The 14,226-nt window shown below is 36.7% G+C and overlaps 1 protein-coding gene across 1 annotated transcript in view; it reads right to left on the bottom strand.

Moving 5' to 3' along the window:
- Nucleotides 1–14,226, bottom strand: part of SPTLC3 (serine palmitoyltransferase long chain base subunit 3) — a 133,181-nt gene that overhangs the window by 87,510 nt on the left and 31,445 nt on the right. Inside the window, exons 4-5 of the mRNA XM_055090661.1 lie at nt 10,417–10,571; nt 9,629–9,777 (exon numbers count right to left, since the gene is read on the bottom strand). Of these exons, the coding sequence (XP_054946636.1) occupies nt 9,629–9,777; nt 10,417–10,571 (304 nt within the window). The remainder of the gene's footprint in view (nt 1–9,628; nt 9,778–10,416; nt 10,572–14,226) is intronic.

The following is a 14,226-nucleotide window of genomic DNA, read 5'->3' as shown; positions in this document are numbered from 1 at the left end:
ATTCCACACAAGGTGAAAGACCATTGCATTTTGGAAAATTTTTGACAATTTGGTCAAGAAAGTCAGCCATGCTAGATAGTTTCCAGTGGTTCCCAAAGTGTGGTCCCTAGAGCAGCAGCATCAATATCACCTTGGAACTTGTTAGAAATGCAAAATCTCGGGTCCTATTCCAGACTGACTGCATCAGGAACTCTGTAGGTGGGACCAACAATCTGTGTTTTCCAAGCCCTGCAGGTGATTCTAATGTGAGCTAAAGTTTGAAAACCACCAGTTGAAGGTAAAAAATCCACATAACCTGCAGCAGAAACTCTCCAGTACACTGAAAAAATCTGGTCAGTCTGATTCAGTGGTAATGTCTTAGAAGTACTATAACAATTTTCATAAGACTGTGCCTTCATCTTAGGCTCCTGGTGACTTTTAAGGAAATAATTAAACCAAAAAATGTGGGGTCATTGTGGAAAAAATAGAAAATACTACACAATAAAATATAGCCATCTTCATCAATACAGATATTCATGTAAAATATATTTTAAAAAGTGGACTCATAATATACACACTGTTCTTGTTTTAGTCTTTTAACAATGTATTTTCTTTCTTTATTGAACTATAGTTGATTTACAATGTTGTGTTAATTTCTGCTGTACAGCAAAATGATTCAGTTATACATATATATACATTCTTTTTCATATTCTTTTCCATTATGGTTTATCACAGGCTATTGAATATAGTTCCCTGTGCTATACAGTAAGACTCTATTGTTTATCCATTCTATATATAATAGTTTGCATCTGCTAATCCCAAACTCCCACTCCTTCCCTCCCCCACGTCCCCTCCCCTTTGGCAACCTCAAGTCTGTTCTCTATGTCTGTGAGTCTGTTTTTGTTTTGTATATAAGTTCATTAACAATGTATTTTCCATTTAACAGAAGAGAAAATTGAAGACTAGGAAGGCGTATATTATAGTTTATCTCAGGCCCTAGCTAGTTAAAAGTAAGGACTAGGATTTGAATCCCAGCAGCCTCATCCCAGAGCCTTTGCTCTAAATCATGGTGCTGAGCAACTACATTATAACTTTGTATGGCTAAATAATATTATGTTAAACAGATCTACCAAATATATTCAATCACTTTCCTTGCTGGAAATGCCTTATTCCCCAATTTTTCTATTATCAAATACAATGCAATGATTATTCTCGATCATACATCATTGAATACTTACTCAAAATTTTCAAAGCAAAATTTCTCAAAATGGAATTGCTGAGTTAAATGGCTTGCAGTTGATACATTTTCAAATTGCCCTGCAATTTACTCTGTCAATAGTATATAAGGGTGACCTTTTCTTCACTCCTTTGAAACTTTGGGATATTATTTTCTGTCTTTTGCCAATTAGGTGAAAATGGTAACTCTGTGCCTTAATAATTTTTTGATTATTTAAGGGGCAGAGTATTTTCCACAAGCTCATTGCCCATTTATATTTATTTATTTTTCTTAATTGTCCATTTATGTACTGGATCTACTTTTAAAAGTAAAATTTTCATTTAAACTAGAACATACATAGAAAATGGGAAACAAATTGTACATATGGAGCTCTATGAAGTTTCATAAAGTGAACTCACATAACTGTATCAAGGTTAAAAAAAAAATATGAACAGCTTCCAGGAAGTCCCTTTTTTCCCTCTTTGGTCACCATCCACCTCCCCCAAAGGTAACGTACGCATTCTAAACAGGGGTGATATTGCTCTCAAAGAGGTGAAAATTGGTTTTTGGAGGGGGAATATCTTTCTCTATTTATGTGTAAAGCAGAGATATCCATGTACTACATAAACAAAGATATAGTGTATCTGTGGTATTAAAGTATCATGAGAGGAAGTGATAATGAAAAAAAAGGTTGAGGGACATCACACTATCCTACTCTGTAGTTTTGCCTGTTTTGAACTTTGTTAAAATCTTGGCCCACTTCTTAAACTGGGATGTTCTTTTCCTTTTGATTTGTAAGCGTCTTTACACATTAAGAATATTAACATTTTGTTAAATATATGTGAATAATTTTTTCTAATTTTGTTCTTTGACTTTTAACTTTGTTGACATTGTTGTTGGTTTTTGTTTGTTTGTTTTGTTTTGTACAGCAGTTTAAATTTTTCATTTTGTTGGATCTTTTCCCTCCATGTTTCTGGGAGAGCTTTCTCTGGTTCCCTGGAGTGTGAGTACACAGTAGACTACTGTCTGAATCAGGCTTGTGAAATCTGAAGGGCAAACAGCTGTGGCTACTGGTTGGGTTGGGAGCAAGCTGTCTCTCCCAACAGGGAGAGGGCCTGTTTTCCATGGACCTGAGAGGTCTGTGTTGCATTAAGTGAGCCTGGGCATCATTTAAAATGCATCCCTGCCATGTAAGAGGGCATCTTGCCAGGTGAGGTGAGTTTTGCTGGAAAGACTGGAGGTCATTATGGGTTGTAGAATGGAGGGGTGATCAGAAGTGACAAGCTAGAGAAGAGGCTGCTGTGGTCTGAATGTTTGCATCCCCCCAAAATTCATATATTGAAAACCTAATGTCCTAAATGATGGCATTTGGAGGTGGGGTTTTTGCAAGGTGATTAGGTCTTGAGGATGGAGCCCTCATAAATAGGATTAGTGCCCTTACAAAAGAGACCCAAAGACCTAGCCCACCTCTTCTGCCATGTGAGGACACATACAAGAAGTCTGTAACACAGAAGAGGCCCCACTTGACCATGCTAGCTCCCTGATCTTGGACTTTCAGCCTCCAGAAAGGTGAGGAATACACTTCTGTTGTTTATAAGCCACTCAGTCTGTGGTATTTTGTTATATCAGCCCAAATGGACTAAGACACAAGCATTGCTCACATCAAGGGAGCTGCAGTCTGACATTTCTAGCAGGGCCCTTACCAAAGAACATACACAAGTGCATATTGTATTTGAATTGTCTAAGTAGTTTTATTCTGTTCATATGTTCATTCATTCATCCATTTAGTCATTCACTCAGTTTCAATTTTATTTATATAGTTATTTCTGGTGGTGATTGCTTTTGTTTTTGCATTGCAATTGCAAATGCATTTGCAATTTACCTAAGTGTAACTTACCTAGATACAATGCGTGAGATAGGAATCTGGCTTATTTCCTTATGTGATCATCCAGTTATCACAAAACTAATTGTGATATAATGATCCTTTTCTAGCTGATTTGAAATGTTGTTCTTTTTATGTACAGATGAGTGGACCAAACTGTGTTTGTCTCTAGACTTTCGGTTGAGACCTCCCACCACCCATCTTGTCTATTAATGTCACTGGATTGTGTTCAATTTACATATTCATTTTAAGGAAGATTTGATCTAATTGTAATACTGAGCCATCCCCTTCTAGGATATTGGTGTCTCTCTCTGTTTCTTTCAAGTATTATTTTAGGTCTTTTATAAAAATCTTATAGTTTTCTTCAAATACGTTCTAAACATTTTCAAAATAAGCTTATTCCCTAGGTCTGTGCCATTTTTCCTCATATTTACTACTAATATTATTTTCCCCAGTATATCCTCTTATTGATTGTTGATTATAGACTTTCTGAATTTTAAAAATTTGTGGGTTTTGAATGTAGCTCTTTATTGAAATCTTTATTAAATGTTTATTTCTAATAAATTCTTGATAGTTTAATATGTAAAATGGAAGAAAGTGGACTAAAACTCTGTCCCTCCTGCTCAGCAGCCCCTCATCTCTACAGTGGCCTCAAGAACAGTCCCTTCTGAGGATCACTTTACTACTCACAGATCATGGTTTAAAAAATAGAGAAAGGAACAACCAGATCATCTACAAATAATGGTTAGTTCATCTCTTCTTTTATTGCACATATATTTCTTATTTTTCACATGGTAGTTATTCAATAAATATTTATTGACATAAGGAGTAAAAAATAAATGAATAATTATATTGCCTAGTACTTCCAAAGATTATTAAAATGGTGGTAAAAACACATCTTCATCTTTTCCCTGACTCAAAGTGAAAGATTCTAGTAACTAGAAGTTTCATCACAAAGTGTAGTACAATTTTCATTGTTTGAAGTAGATATTTTTTATTCCATTCAAGAATCTCCTATTTTTATTCTATTAAAAGTTTTATAAGGAATGGATACTGAATTTTATGAATGTTTTAGTGACATCTATCAAGATAATCATATGTTTTCCTTCTTGGATCTTTCAAGGTTACAAATTTTCTTATTGAATTCACTATCCTTATAGTTCCTGCATAGAACTACTTGATCATGGTATCATGTTATTTGACTATACTGTTGAATTTGCAATGTCAATTTCTTGTATAATTCTTTTCCCAAGTAATATTGCCTTATAATTTTCCTTTTATTAAATGCTCATTTGTCAAATTTGGGGATCAGGGTTATGCTAGCTTAGTGGTTGTCAGCTCTGGCTGGTCATCAGAATCACCTCTAGTGACATTAAAATTTAGGTGCCTCAGCCCAATAGAAATTACTCTTTTCTAATTTATAAGTTCCTGTTTATATCTTTAATAGTGCAATACTTTTGCTTTCCTTTTATTCCTTACTCCATTGGTTGTTAGTTTACTAGCTTCGATCTTACTTCTTTCGTAAAGTAAGAATACACATTTCCCTCTGAGTACACAACTAGTTGGATCCTATGGTGTTCTCATAATTGTTAGTTTCTAAACATGATGTAACTGTAACTTCATTTCCCTGTTGATTCAAGAGTTACTTATGAGAGAGCTTTAAAAGTTTCAAGTGATTTTTAAAAAGGGTTCATTTCTAATTTTGGTATTAATTTTTAGCTTTATTTCACAGTGGTCCAAGAACGTGACCTATGTAGATTTCACTTTTTGGAATTCAATGAAGTTTTCTTTGTGCATAATATATAGTAAATTTATATGAAAATTCAATAAATATTTAAAAAGATATCATCTACAGGTAATATGTTTTAAGGTTCAGCATTCAATATATAAATATTAAACTAAACTCAACAATTACATTGTTAATGTCTTCTGTGTCTTTATTTGCTTATTTTTTTGTCTTCTTCATTTTTCAAGGACTGGGAGGAACTTTAGGGTTTCCTATCATTATTTCATTTTTAATTTTTCTCACTTTTGTTTTTAATCAAGTATGTTAAGTGGACCCATATGATTTTTGAAGCCTCCCATAATTCATTGTCCTACTAATTTCCAGTTTGTATAGAAAAATAAAGAGCCATATATGTCTCTGCTGTGTTACTTAATGCACAGAGGCTATAGGAGTTGCATCAATCTTCATTATGGGCTCTCCACGTAATTTTTATAAGGTGGATCTCTCCTTATGTTTAATAATTCATACATTAAGCTTAACTTCTGCTTTCCTTTCTGTTTGCCTTTGCACCACACGTTTAGGTTGTTTGTTTATTATCTTTAAAGTTTCAGTTTATTCTTCACTTGAAGCTTAATTCATATGAAGGAAGAACAAGCAATTCTGCATTGACTTTGCATTAGGGGTGGCTGCATGAACGTCTTCCATTGTTAAATCAATATATTCAAACAAACACCTTCCACATACAGCAAAATTAAATAGTTCTTTCCAGTAACGAAATTCAAAGATCATATATAGAAATATCTTGCATAATGAAGTTTTACTGATTGTTTTCTTCATTTTATTTACTTATTTATTTAGGCCATGCTAAGCAGCTTGTGGGATCTTAGTTCCCTGACCAGGGATCAAACTCCGGTCTTGGCAGTGAAAGCACTGAGTCCTAACCACTGGACCGCCAGGGAATTCTTGAAGATACTACTGATTGTTTGATGTTACTATTCAGACATTATGAACAATTTTTACACAATTCTCAATCCTAGTGCTAAAAATCTAAATATCCGTGTAGTTTTAGAATCTGTTTCTAAACAAATTATAGTAGTTATTCTAGCATTTTTCAGCTAAGACAGTTAATCTACAGATTTTGCAGCTAAAAATTTGAAGGCAAGCCAGCTTAAAGAGTACCAGTCTCAACACTTGATAGGCTGTTCACTCCAGAGGTCCCTAATTCACAATGTAATGTCACACACACCTAAACTCAAAAATTTCTAATCTTTCACAACACATTAACAACATTATTAAAAAAGAAAACAAACTTAGGTTGTAATTACCAAAGATGTCACATAAGGCATGCAGTTTCAGGGAGACAGCCCAGATCAGGGAGCATTCTAACAAAAACCAACACTAGTATAGAAGATAGGAATTTAAAATGTGTCAGGTATTTAAAGCTTGATGATGACTCTGATTTGCCATTTCACTCTGTCTCATATTTAGGATGTATGAAAAGCACAATCATCTCACCCATATCAGCATGTGAAATGTTAAATCCACCCACAAGAGGGTCAAAGCCTCCCCTAATTCCATATTCTGCTATCTTTTAGTTGTACAGAAAAATAAACAGAAGCACATCATTTTATATCTTAAAATATCACTTAAAATTCTGTACATATCTGTCTGGAAATGTGTCATTTCCAGCTCTATTTTGGGCCTAGTTTTAACATTTGCAGGTGTAGATTTGGCAAACAACCTTACTCTTGGGCACTTTTTGCTGCTCCTTCCACTGAATTGACCTCCTTCTTGGGCACTGAGGGTATTTTGTTCTTGGTTACAACGGGGAGGTGGAACCAGGTGCCTGGCTGGGACCTATCTTTCCGCTTTTCATCCTTTGGAATAACTTTAATTTAGTTGTATTTATTTTTGATTACAGCACATAATTGAGTTTAGTTTTTGGCCAAATCTCAGTCCTTTGCTTCTAGTAGGCAAATATGTTCTAGTTGTATATTTTTGGTAAAAATAAAATATGTGATCTTTTATCCTTTTACTATATTTTATTTTTATTTATTTATTTTTTACTTGTTACCTTTTGTTTTTGGCCATGCTGTGCAGCATGTGAGATCTTAGTTCTCTGACCAGGGATTGAACCCTCTCCCCCTGCATCGGAAGTGCGGAGTCTTAACCACTGGACCACCAGGGAAGTCCCTTTTGCTATATTTTATGTGTTTCCTCTTGATTTCTTTTTCATTGAATTTTCCTATTTTGGAAGATGATTTCTGTGTTCTTTTCCCCCTGGAACATTGGAAACTACTTTTTAAAGCTCTAGGAAGTATTTAAAGTGATTAAACATCCCTAAACATTTACTTTGGGTTCCTCAAGAAGCTATTTTGGTTACTAAAAATTCTTAAGCCTCTATATTACCAAAGTTTCACTGTTAGTCCATTGGCCCTGTTAAATATTTTCTTAAGACTACGTAGTATACATTTTCCAAAAGTTACTTGTATATCTTGAAGTAAATGGCATTCAAAACTATACAGCAGAAACTAACACACCATTGTAAAGCAATTATACTCCAATAAAGATGTTAAAAAAAAACAACTATATTACCAATTCTTGACTGCTATGTTCAGGTTGCTATTTATCTTGCAGAAGACTTTCAGATGTACCCTGTTTATTCATTTATTTTTGGACTGATTATATTCCTGTTTTCAGTTCTTCTATTTGCCTAAAATTACTGTGGGTGGTTTTTATCTTGCTGTCTCACTGTTTCCTTGGAAGCTGTTAAAATCTTCCTAGAGCTTGAGCTGGAGAGCTCACAATGAAGCAAGTAAATATTAAAAACCCAGTGATTCAGAAGGATGAGTAGGTGGAGAAAGCATGTAGGATGTAGGCAGTCCAAACAGGGATCTTCTTCTCTGCCTGGCTTCTCTGGGTTTGTTGAGTCTGCAGAATCAGGGACCCTTTTTCCGTATCTGTCTTTACTGAGAGCAAACCATCGCCTGTGTCAGGCTGCCTCTCTTTAGTTTCTGGTGCTGTGACTGGGGACTGTTCTGTCTCAGTGAGTTGGGGGTCCTCATCTTCAGAAGTGTGTTTCCTGATGAACAACCCTTATATTTGGTGTCACCCTCCGTGTCTCTTTTGACGAGTGTGTCCTTCCAGGCTCGGTCCCACCTCCAAGTGGGATCCTGTGGGTGACCCAGCTCTTCTAAAGGAGTAGAACCTTTCTTCCACTGCCTGCTTATTTCTCCAGCCCTCATCCATCAAAATAAAGATACCGTGTCTTTCCTAAGAAATCTGGGCAACTACTTATACACTCTGGAGTTTTAGTTAAGTATTTACTGGCTATGTGGATAAGAAGGTGATTTTGTTCAATCTGAATGGCTATTTATTGCACAGGTCTGAATAATTACATGTTTTTAAAGGCCTTCTGCCAAGGGGTTATCTGAGAGAGGCATGCGGCTCATTTTTCATGAATGGTAAATCCATTTTTAGCAGATTTACCTCTGATTCTTAGGCCTGAAACTGACTTAGTGAGCTCTGCATGTATTATCCTGGTTGGGAAACTGCTTGGTAGGAAAGCTGAGCCACCCCGGGAGTTAGGATGGGTCATCGGCCACCATGGGCACATCACTGAGTCACTGTGGTCCTCAGTTTCCTCCTCTGGAAGATGGGAATAACACCACCTGTGCTGCCCCGCACAGCACGGGGCTTTGTGAGGAACACATGAGATAATATAGGAGAAGACAGTGGGCCAGGAAGAGCAAAGCAGGCCACAGGAACAAGCTTGCTCCGCTCATACTCCCAGAAGTGAGGGGAGCAGAAGTTTCCTTCTCAAAGATCTTACTCCTCTAAGAGAAAAATGTTTCAAATAAAAAAGAAATAAATAGGCAGTCCATTTCATCTTTCCAATTCATTCATTCATTCGTCATTCATTCATTCAACACAAGTCAATGAGACCCATTCCTCCCTTCATGGAGCTTATGTTGCAGGAGCAGAGACGGGCAATATACAAGTACAAAAGCAAGATCAGTGATAGGCATCATTAAGAAAAGTGGGAGAAAGAGCCAAATCCAAAGAAGAAGTTGTTGTTCAATGGGTACGAAGCTTCTGTGATACAGGACGAGTAAGTTCTAGAGACCTGCCCTATCACACAGTTCCTGGAACAATTCTGTACTGTGCCCTTGAACATTTGTTAAAAGGGTAGATCTCTAAATACAGAATTACTAGGGTTTCCCCTGAAACTAATATAATATTATAAGTCAACTTTACTTCAATAAGTAAAAATAAAATAAAATTTTATTTAGGGGAAAAAAAAGAAAAAAGGATCGATCTCATTTAAGCATTCTTACCATAAAAAGGAGGGTGATATGACACTTTCTGAGGTAATGGATATGTTTATCACCTTGATTGTGGTGATGGTTTCACAGGTATATGCATATGTCCAAACTCATTAAATTATATATACAAAATAAGTACAATGTTTTTCTTTGAATAGCAATTATAACTCAATAAAGCTGTTAAAAAGAAAAGAAAAGTGGAAGAAAATAGACCCAGAAAAGGACCAGATGGAAGAGGCATTATAGCTGCTTTTTAAGATAACGTGGTCAGGAAAGAACAATTTTTTTTTTTTGCTCTGGAGATTTAAAATCTTTAAAAACTGCCTAGTAAGAGCATAATGTTTGAAATTTCCAAAAAGACCATTATATACCTTTTCCTTTTTGTGTTTTATAACAGCATTTTGAGTCACACAGTCTAGATATGATCTAGATTTGAGAAGTAACCACAAGGAATCTGAGACCCAACTGGAAAACAATTTCAAAATAGTGAATGTACGTACCCATTTCATGTCTGGTGCTGCCCACGCCCAGGCCATACGTCTCTAAAACATCCTTTACTGTTTTCATAGATTCATCGTACTTGGCTGCCAGGCCAAGGAAGTTATAGGAACCCATATTGATGACATCTTTGATGATTCTTCCAGTAAACCTGCAGAGAGAAGGGCAGGTGAACACAAAGGGCTTTCTCATTTAATATCATCCTAACGCCCCAGAAAAAACTCTCACAAAGAGACCTTGGGTTTGGCCCAAGTCACAGCTTTTCTTTTTGATTTGCCTGGTTGTCACCACAAAATGATTTGTCCTTAGAGGAGAGTCACCTCATAATGAAGCTGGGCAGAGCATTGGGAAAAGGTTTCCAGGCCATGGAGTATTACTCAGCCCTGATTTGTCTTGGGTGCTTGCTTTCGTGACACCTGTGCTCTGGTTTAAATTTCAGCAAGGACTTTCTAAATCAGAAAGAGCCATGGTCATCACTGGCTCCCTCAGCAGGAAGTAGGAGGGTACCATTTGTCAATGAAGCTGAAAAGGACTCTTTCCAGCTGGCCCTGTGTATCCTGCACCTTCTGCCACTGATTCCTCTTTAATCGCAATACAAGTAAGCTGCCCTTGGCAACTTAATTACTGTGACTTCTCCCATTGGCATCATGAGGGCTTGCAAAAGGCTGAATGATGGAAGGGCAGCTGTTCTATTGCTTTGTGTTTTTTTCAGATCTGTACTCTGGTGCCCATGCTAGAATTTCCTTGAAAACATTTCTTTCAACCAAGCCCCTTCAGGTGGCCGCCTCACCTAAACGTCCAGTTGTAGTCATCTGACACCCTCTCCATCACATCGAACAGAGGCCCCGGGGCACTGCAGATGGGCCGGTTCCAGTTGTCTCTGATTCTCATGTAAAGGTTCCGTGTATAAAAATTCTCAAAGCTTTGATACAGCGGCACAAAATCCTGTTATAACAGAGGTAGAAGTTTACCTTTGGTCTCTCGCTTTTTGTAGTTCATTTGCAATTGAACACTAAAAGACGTGGAGGAACCATGAAAATATTCCATCTGCAAGTATTTTGAGCAAGGTTCTTGGGTAAGGGGTTGGGTGGGGTCCACAAATAACTCTGTGAGTCCTCCACTTCCATAGAACTTAACTTTTAGTGGGGGAAGTAAAACCTGTGGCAAATAAAAGTAACAAAAATGACAGCAAAATACAAGTCCCCAAATGAGTGCTGGAGACAACGAATCCCAGTGTTCCTGAGAGGGAGAATTGAGCTTGGGAACCTTCTTAGAATTCAAGAATAATGCCATTTGCCGCAACGGGGATGGACCTGGAGATGATCATACTAAGTGAGGTAAGGCAGAGAAAGACAAATATCACATGATATTGCTTATATGCTGAATCTAAAAAAAAACACGACACGAATGTATTTACAAAACAGAAACACTCACAGACTTAGGGAACTAACTTATGGTTACCAGGGGGCAAGGGTTGGGGGGAGGGACAGATTGGGAGTTTGGGATTGACATGCACTCTCTGCTATATTTAAAATAGATAACCAACAAGGACACACTGTATTGCACAGGGAACTCCGCTCAATACTCTGTAATAAGCTAAGTGGGAAAAGAATTTGAAAAACAATAGATACATGTATATGTATAAAACTGAATCACTTTGCTGTATACCCAAAACTAACACTACATTGTTAATCAACCATACTCCAGTATGAAATTTAAAAAAAAAAGATCTGGTCCAGAGAAGAAGGCCTGCTTTGATGGTACAGTTCTCCTATTCCTCTGCACCGGTGAGCTTCCTGCCTCTGTGTGGGTGTATTTTCACCCCAACCCATTCCTTTGAGCACCAGTGAGGTTTCTTCAGGAGCAGTCAATGCCTTCCAAAGGTCACTGTCTTCTAGTCTCAGGTAAGCCTCCCACAGTTTTGTAACTATACCAAAAAATGAAACTGGACTAGATATTGCAAAAATAGAAGCACTGCAATGGGGTGTATCCTTATCTAGCTATAGATTTAACTCATCACATGGCCTACTCACTATATTTTTCTACCTGACCCAAAAGACTAAATGTGAGAGTGAACCCCAGGCCACAAGGACACAATCATTTTTGGGAGGAGGATATAGGAGGGTTGAACAAAACCTAATAATGCAGCCACAAAAGTGCCTTTGTTTCTCCTACAATATGACACTCTTTCTTTTTCCACTGTTAAGCTTGTTGGGTACCTTATCATTTTCCAAGTGTTATAGATATATCAATCATACTTTTATAGACAATCAACAGAAAGTCAGAAAATCTGAGTGGACAGATTGGGATTTGTACCCAGTTCTATAACCAATGCTCTTTGAATAAATCATGCTGCAGGGATAGGTATTTAAAAGGGATTGAAGAGAACATATCCATGGCACATTGTAAAAAATACTACCAAATTTGGAAGCATGTCCCTTCTTTTTTTGATTTAATTACTTGCCCATTCAGTAGCAAATAGAATCATGGATTTGTAGAGAGAGAAAGAATCATTATCAAACATAGTTTTTCATTTGTGCCTACATTGAAGCTTCTGTTCTCACCTAATACTTCATTTTTTATCATTATTTCCTCTTGAGAAACAGCTGTTTCTCCTACCAGGGTTGAGCTCAGAATAATAATAAAATATGTTTGTGTTTTCCTTTTTGTTGGGAAGGGTAACTGTATTATAGACAGTTCTTTGAAGTATGAGAAACACAAAGTAAGGATGGCTAAATTTAATTTTTCTTATTAAGAAATTAGAGGAAGATTGAATAAAGATGGCAGATTAAGTGCTTGTATGTATTCTACCAATCATCTGTGAAATGACAAAATGTAGATACTTAAAAAACAAAATAAATTTATAAATTTATAAATCATCAATGAATCAGAAATATTGAAGGATCACAAAAGATAGAACATAAATAAGATCTGCTCAATGCAGAAATAAGACTACAGGAAACCATAGCTCTAAAACATTTGCAGAGAAGACTGATATGGACATACACTAACTATAGGGATCCTTAAAGCCAAGAGTCGATAACTACACGAAGTTGATACCCTGGGTGATTAATGAAGCAATATCTCTTTGTTCTTCTTTTACTGGTTTAATAAGTAAGAAGCAGTTGCATTGTCCACAGCACAAAGTACTCTTATGGGCAGCAAGAACTGACTGGAAGAACAAGGCCCCACTGTAGAGAGGTGGGGAGACCACATGGCAAGAACACAAGCCCTTGGTCCAGGCAACACATTCCATTTTCTTTCTACAATCACTCAAGACAGGTGAATGTGTAAGCAAATAAGGATTCCTAAATTAAAAATGAGCATAAAACAAAACGTCATCACTATTACAGGAAAACTAGCACAATAAGAGGCACCAAATTCAAAAAGTAGAACTGACATTTAGTGAAAAGACTTCATAGAGCAAACAGAAAAAGAATTTAAAAATATATTAAGTAACATGTTTAGAAAGACACAACAAAACAATGGACCCTTTTAAAAAATTAAAAGTTCAAAAGTACAATGAACACAGCTGAGAAGTAAATTAATAAACTAGCATAGTCAGTTGACTAATCATTCCAGGACGGAGAAAAGAAAATATGAAGGAAAAGTCAAGAGATATGAAGGGCAGATTCAGAAGGTCCAATATCTCCCTAGAAGGATTTGCAAGATTGAAGGAAGGAGGAGAAGGAGGAGATGAGGTGAAAGAGGAGGAAAAGGAAGTTAAAATAAAAGGAGGAGGAGGAGGGGCAAGTTCCAGAGAGGAAGGAAGTTTTGAATCCTAAGATGTAAATAGTCTATCAGGTCCTGAATAGAGCAAATAAGGAAAAACCCATGCCAAGCTACATCCTGGTTAAATTTCAGAAGTCAAAGGGAAGACTCTCAAAACGCCTCAGAGAAGGGGGAAAGGCAGTTTATAGACAAGGTAATATGAATTATACTGCTTCGGACTTCTCTTAGGTGACAGTGGTGGAAAAGAGTATGAGGGAAAATTATTTTGAACTTAAAATCCTACGATCAGCCAAGCCAGCAAACAAATGTGAAAATCCAAGTAAAAACTTTCCAATATATGTAAGGAGTCTTGAGTTTAACTCCCTTTTCTATAATAATTGAACATGTACCTCAATAAAACAATGAAATAACTATGGAGGAAGACAGATGCCAGAAAAAACAGTGAGTGAAGAAACTGATGGAATATGGTTTAGCCCAAGTAGTGTTATATTTGTAGTATAAAGAAACAGAAACTAAAAATTCACAAATAAATGACAATATGGAGAATGGGTATGTGGGAGAAAGAAAGTGAAACTTTATTAAATTCTTCTCCTGGTCAGGGAAAGACTCTAGTAACTAAATAATGGTAACTAAATTCTAAATATATGTGTTAAATATTCTAAGAGAACCATTAAAAAACCAGTGAGGGATATATTATATATAACTTCCTAACAGGGACAAGGAGAAAAAAAATGCAGAACAAAGAAAACTCAATCAAATGTACCCAAAATATAGGGGCTTCCCTGGTGGCGCAGTGGTTGAGAGTCCGCCTGCAGATGCAGGGGACACGGGTTCGTGCCCCGGTCCGGGAAGATCCCACATGCCGCGG

This window comes from Physeter macrocephalus, chromosome 14, assembly GCF_002837175.3.
Source record: "Physeter macrocephalus isolate SW-GA chromosome 14, ASM283717v5, whole genome shotgun sequence".
NCBI classification, from domain to species: Eukaryota; Metazoa; Chordata; class Mammalia; order Artiodactyla; family Physeteridae; genus Physeter; species Physeter macrocephalus.
The sequence above is the reverse complement of the archived record's forward strand: the minus strand, read 5'-3'. Positions and strand labels throughout refer to the sequence as shown.